At 40.6% G+C, this 6,591-nt stretch overlaps 1 protein-coding gene across 1 annotated transcript; it reads right to left on the bottom strand.

The window, feature by feature from the left end:
• Nucleotides 1–663: 663 nt before the first annotated feature.
• LOC123040242 (uncharacterized) lies at nt 664–2,301 on the bottom strand. Its single transcript, XM_044463139.1, has 3 exons — nt 2,054–2,301; nt 1,276–1,406; nt 664–1,024 (listed from the first exon to the last, which is right to left on the bottom strand). The coding sequence occupies exons 1-3, from the start codon at nt 2,192–2,194 to the stop codon at nt 892–894; spliced, it is 405 nt and encodes a 134-aa protein (XP_044319074.1). The 5' UTR covers nt 2,195–2,301; the 3' UTR covers nt 664–891.
• Nucleotides 2,302–6,591: the final 4,290 nt, after the last annotated feature.

Below are 6,591 nucleotides of genomic sequence, written 5' to 3'. Positions count from 1 at the left end.
GCGATGGTGGCGAGAATGTGCAGCAAAGTGAGCAGAGGTGTGGTTGGGGAAAAGGATAAGAGAGAGAGACAGACTGAGGCGTTCGGGGTCGGTGGTATCGGGCCCGAACGAGTTTTTTGCGTGACGTGACAACACAGCCGATTTAAGATTCGTACTGTAAATCTGACGCCGCAGGAGGCGTTCGGACGGAAACATCAAAACGCAGCGCGCGTTCGGGAGTTATCGATTCCGATTTCCAAACGGTATAATTTTTGTGTTATATAGTTTATATTAGAGGGGTGCAAGTCAAAGGGGCGAGGTTACTGCTCCAGTGGCGGCGGACATATTCATATTCAGTAGAAGAAAAGACTGGGCGCCAATGGTGTTGAGGAATGCCGGATCACAGGCCGGAAATGCTGTATAAAGACTTGTTGAATGAGCTGCTGAAAACGATGTTGACATCTGTACTAGTTTGTAGTTAAAAGAATCTCGGGTCTTTTACCTTTGATGTCCAGTTTTGGCTTTCTTTTGTTGGTCTGTCTGTAATAATTAGGAAGGTTTGTTTGTCTTTCAATTTCAGTAAATGAAATTGGGGAGCAACCCATGGGAATTGGACGAGTAGCATCCACTGTTTAGCATAAGTAGGTGCATTCAGATTACATGAAGTCAAACCCGGATAATACATGATACCTGGAACCTCTATCACTAGAACCATTATAGCTTGGACAAGTTCAGATTACTACAAAGGTCAAACCCACTACTTAATAATGCCTGGAACGTTGATCACTAAAACCATGATGCATTCAGATTACAGGAGTCAAACCCGGATAATAGGTAGCTACTTAATGCCTAAAGCCTCGATCACTACAACCATGATAGCTAAAACTAAGGTAGTGTGTTTCTTATAACCCACTAAAGGTAATATGGTATACTCATAAAGAGCACAGCAGTTGTAGGCACTAGTACAAGAAGAGCAATGTCACATTTCTTCTCAAATTTGCGAAGCTCCTTGAGGAAATTTTCTCGAGGATCAGGCCATTCACGACTGCACATACAAGGGTGATTATGTTAGAGGAAAAGTTATGTATTACGTACATGTTCTGTTCACGGGCACATAAAACATAGTGTACACAAAGTTTATAATCTGGTCAATAAGCATACAAGCGTTATTTGTATAACAACTTGTCTGAAAATACAGAGCAACACATTCTGCTCACACATAAAGGTTTTGAGACCGAGAGTGTTCATAAACAGTATCAAGCGTAATTATAATAATAATAAATTCTGGTCAATTACCTGTGAAGTTCTTTCAAAAAATCCAAATCTTTCTGCACATTCTTCATGCTCTCCTCAAAACTTGCTTCATTGCGTTTGATTCGCTCGCGCCGTTTGGCGCGCGCTTCATCAGAATAAAACAGGTCTTCTTCCTAATGTTAAAGTGCATGTGTACAGGTTAAAAATGCTAGAATTTCATCAAGAAGTTGCAATAAAGTAAATAATCATGCATGCCTCAAGTTGGGAAAGACCAAATAAATTTTAAATTTTGGTCTATCGTCAAATCTAAATAAGTAATCTTTGTTGACTTTTGTAATAATAGAATATATCCTTACAAAAACCTTTCACCATCCAAACATCCTCTCATATATACGGGCTATTGATTTCTCTAAAAAGTTAAAAATTAGATGATGCTAAGGGGAAAAGAGCAAAATCGCATTGTCTGGGATCAGATCTAACTTCAGGTAGTCGGTTTGTCTAAAAAGCTGTAAATTAGATGAAACTAGACGGCAAAAAAAAGCAAAATCACACGGGCGGGGTCTGATCTAACTTGTGGTGGGTGATTTGTCTAAAAAGTTGTAAAAAAATAACTCACAATGTAACTTAATAGAGAGCAAAATCGACCGGCGGGAATCAGATATTTGTGATGACTGATTTATGAAACTAGCAAAATCGCGGTGGGGGTGATTGAATTGGCTAATAAGTTGTAAATTAGAGGAAACTAGAGAAAGAAACAGCAAAGCCGAACCGCCGGCTATCAGATGATCTAACTTGTAGAACATCCAAGCAGATAGCTCACCTGTGGCTGTGGGACATGGGACATCAGGCGAGAACACGCCGGCGGCGAGAGCGAGAGCGCGTGCATGAGGCCCATACGGGGGGCCATCCCGAGCGACCTACCGAGGGCAGGCATCTTCCTCAGGGCAGAGCGAAGCGCCATCAGGTCTGTCAGAGCAAGGCGTCGTGGATCTAGGGTTTGTTTGGGTGGTCTGATTTCGCTTCCCAGGCAAAAGGGGCACGGGGAGCCTCACATTATATTCCAAGTTTCCAACTCCTCGGTAGGTAGGTCCTGTTCCGCCACCAACATAACTTGTAGCGCTGGCCCAACTCGATCCCCATTTTTTTTTCTCTAAACACAGTACACACGCTAAAACTCTCCAAGAAAAAAAGAAGAAAAACTACACACGCAAAACGTGTAGTACATACACTTCTCCCTACTAGTATAATATAATCGTGTACGTGTCAACCCAAGTCCAATTTCCAATCGATATCATTTTCAAGATGGGACAGTGGTATCCCAGCGCACGAGGGTTCAAGTCATGGTGCTCGCACTATTTTTGGATTTATTTCAGAATTTTCGATGATGCGCTTTCAGTGGGAGGAGGCGTCCCCGTCGACGATGAGGCGACTACGGTGGCTTCGTAAATCTCAAGATGATATGCCGGCTCAATCTCTCGAAGGTGTTCATAGGGGTAGGATGTGGGTGTGTGCGTTCATAGGGGTGAGTGTATGCACGTATATATGAACGCTTGCATTTGCACTGTGTTAAAAAAAATATTTTCAGGATTCACCGCAAGTAATACTAGCAAAAGAGTCCATGTGTTGCATAGGGAGAAATAAATCATAATATCCAAAGACCATGAAAACATTCTGCTGCATCCATGTGTTGCCGATAATATTTTGATGAACATTTTGTTTAATTTTATTTATATTTTTTAATACACAATCTTTTCTAAAATTTCATGAATATTTTTTTATTTCCCAAACATTTATTTTTAAAGTTAAGAACATTTTCTGAATATGCGGACACCTTTTAAAAAAATTACAAACATTTTCTTAAACCAGAAACATTTTATGGTTTATTGAATATTGTATTTAAAATTCTCTTTTTAAAATTTTGGAATTTTTTTTGAAGTACCAAATTATTTAAGGGAGAAAAAACAAAAAACAAAAAGAAAAAAGAAAAAAGAATAATGAAACTTAAAAACAGGTCATCCGCACATGGGCCGGCCCAAACAGGCGCCCTGCGTCTTCAACCAGCACGCAGAGCGTAGTATAGGAGGGCCCTACTCCGTGGGCGGGCCCAGGCGGGCACTACGGGAATCGGGCAAACGTTATTGGCAAAGCTAAATCGGCAAAGAGTCAACTTTTTATCGGGTAGACGGCAAAGATGCTATCAGCCAAACTACGGCTTTGCCATCGTACTCGTGTACCCCGGACGGAAAAGAAAAGTATCTTTGCCATCAGCTAGACTATGTCTTTGTCACCCTCGTATACCCCAGACGGCAGAGTTTTTTTTTAAATGAAAGAACAGTACATGTGCGAAGGTTGTAGATGGTCAAAGGTGTAGGGAAAATCTTTCACGATGATGACAAACGAACAGATTTTACAAGACATAAATACTCTACTAGGAAAAATGCCCCGTGCGTTGCAACGAAAAAATAATAACACAAGCCACTGAGCTATACCTTATACTTGTTCTATACATCGTTCATCATACCACCTCTCGCAATTGAACATCAAATGTCACGGACTTGTTCCACTGAGGGAGAACTTGTGTCATGGATTTGTTCCACTCGGGTAGGATGGGTCCCTCACATGTCCCCGCATGACCACTTAGTGTCTAATCGCCGCCTAATGGGCGCCAATTTGTGGCACCACACATGCACACAACTCAAGGCCATGGGGTCTAGGCTCAATTTTTTTTCTCCATGACTTGGTTTCTCCTCCGTCCCTCCTCCCCTCGATTTGCCAACAAAACCGAAGCTCAAATTAGTCTTCCACCCTATTTGAGCCTTCTTGAGGCACCAACTGATTGGAAGGAAGCCCAATGGCTCATATTTTCATAGTCCAAGAAGAGGTTGCACGGTTTGGACTTCAGACTCGAGATGTCTCATATTGAAACTCGCATTCAGCTCTGTGAAAAAGAAAAAAAGCAAAAAAAAAAAAGAACACAGAACCAAATGAAGCATGTAGTTAGTTCTGTGAACTATAAAAAACTGATTTATGTACAATACAACATGAATCACACACTTGCGCCCTGGTTTAGCATGTTTGCTACCACAAATGATTTACATTGTAACACTAAGATACAAACAACAATAGATGTCCCAGCCTTTTCTTAAAAATGAAATTATTTGCATCGAACAAAGGCATCATTAAGTTCTCAAATAACACCAGCTTTTTAAAGTACTGTACACCCCTTTTTCCTATTCCAGTATTCTGATAATATGACTACAATTTGAGATTGATGTTTACATGCAACCAATGGAGCGGGAAAAAAAGGTTCTCCAAGCAAGAGACTGAGAATATCCATGGATAGATATTACCTGCAAAATTTCCCCACAATTAAACATATCTTCTTTGTTGAATGCAACTTCACCAAACATACCATATGCATTTCTTAAAAAATCAGTCATTTCCTTCACATGGTATCAAACTGCATATGCACGTGAATGTTTACCTAAAAGTGGCAGAACATGTTCAATTGAATTGTATTCAACACTGGATCAACTCATAAACTAACATATACACTCAAAAGTAGGATGCTTCTATTGTCTTAAGGAAACATGAGGAAAACATAACAAAACTGACATAGCTACATGAAAATTAGTAGCTTTGTACTTACCTACCCGATCTATGACTGTCATATAGAGATGCAAAGTATATTGGTTTTCTTTGTATTGTATAGTTCTTCTTTGGCACATATATAGAAACACAATGAGACTTGTCTGCTGATTCACACATCCATGAAACCTACGGTTGGTCCTCTAATTCGTTTGATGAAGTTAGAATTCTTTTTGAATGCATAAAATCTGTTGGGACCGCTTCTTATCAGCAGATTGTTAGCTGGAGTTGAAGCATATAAAAGTAAAAAAAATGTAAGTACATATATGTTCAGTAAACGCAGGTTATTACCTAACATATTTATGGGCATCCAAGGTTTTATGTCTGTTCATCAAGAAGATATGCATGGACAAGTATATTGATGAACAGAAGCAATGGCAATAGCAGAAGGATTGCTGAAAAGAAACGTTATCGATTCAATATTCAGTCAAAGCTTTTTTATCACCAAACAGGGACAACCAAAGTGCTAGTCAGGTACTCACTTTCATCCACTCCACCGCATGAACAACTTCAGCATTGCACGACGACGAACGGCGAGAGTGCACAGTCGAGAAAAAAGCAGGCAAAACAACAAACATGTGTCCGACTGAAAATGCAACTTTAACCATCCGACTGAAACCACAAGTTACAGTCCTGAAGAAGAGGACGCACAGATCCTCAACTTAACTAACTGGCGACTTCTATTGCTGGAAAAACATCTCTCTCCGTAGCACAATACCATCAGGTGACACCAGCCGGCAGCCAACAAACCAGCTTTGTTCGGTCAAAATTAGATCCCAGATTAATCTCCAAATCAAAGCAGGGCAGCACCACACCAGCAGATTACAACCTTATCATAGAACATGAAGCAAAACATAATTGTGGAAGACTGAAGATTATCTGAGCTTGTTGATTCCAGCCAGAAAATATGAATCCCTGAAAAATAGGGCAGTATTAAGATGTAGATTTGAGCAAACAACAAAGTACATATATACTTACAGTACAAAATTAAGTATTGTCTCTTATTTCAGTCAGGCTAAGCTGAAGTCGTATTAACAGGAAGTCTAACTTCTTCCATTAACTGAATTCTGAAATCTAACTTCTTCCATTAATTCTTGCAAAACACATATCTACTTGGACTGAAAATGCTGAAACAACAAAACTGTTATTTGGCGATATATTCACCATCATTATTCCGAATTGCACAAACTTAGTACCTTTCGAAAGCTATCGACGGCCTGTAAAACTTTCACCACATAAAACTGCAAAAACTGAAGAAAGAGCAGAATCGTAGACAGAGAGCCAGGGGACAGAAACAATATGTAAAACAGGGGATTCCATCCAGTGAATAGCAAGGGGATACATACCTCTGGTGTAGCCGAGGCAGGCGACATTGGACGGTTGGTCGGAAATTGCAATTTTGACGGGCTTTGATGGAGCTTATGGTCCAAGGACACAACCTGATGGAGATTCCGGCCGAGGACCCCTCCTTATAGCAAGCAACTCAAATCCGGGTCCGGCACTCCATTGCTTGGTGTTGGACAAGGACACGGCCTCCAATTGTCCATCCAAATCATGACATGGGAGTAGCCCGTCGGAGATTGAGAAGGATACGGCGGAGGAGGACTATAAGACGTACGTAATTGATGGAGGGTCTCCCAATAGGGTGCGGTGCTTCTCAATATATAGCAGTAGGTATTATATGTACAAGGTAGATACGAATAGGTATCT

Source organism: Triticum aestivum, chromosome 2B (genome assembly GCF_018294505.1).
Source record: "Triticum aestivum cultivar Chinese Spring chromosome 2B, IWGSC CS RefSeq v2.1, whole genome shotgun sequence".
Lineage (NCBI taxonomy): Eukaryota > Viridiplantae > Streptophyta > Magnoliopsida > Poales > Poaceae > Triticum > Triticum aestivum.
This window is presented reverse-complemented; position numbering and strand designations above follow the sequence as displayed.

Bases quoted from the DNA above. Each gene is read 5' to 3' on its own strand.
- LOC123040242 (XM_044463139.1), bottom strand. From the start codon at position 2,194: ATGGCGCTTCGCTCTGCCCTGAGGAAGATGCCTGCCCTCGGTAGGTCG. The intron at 1,407-2,053 runs GTGAGCTATCTG...CTTTAACATTAG, and splicing joins CCCATGTCCCACAGCCACAG to GAAGAAGACCTGTTTTATTC. The intron at 1,025-1,275 runs GTAATTGACCAG...TTGTATGTGCAG, and splicing joins TTTTTGAAAGAACTTCACAG to TCGTGAATGGCCTGATCCTC.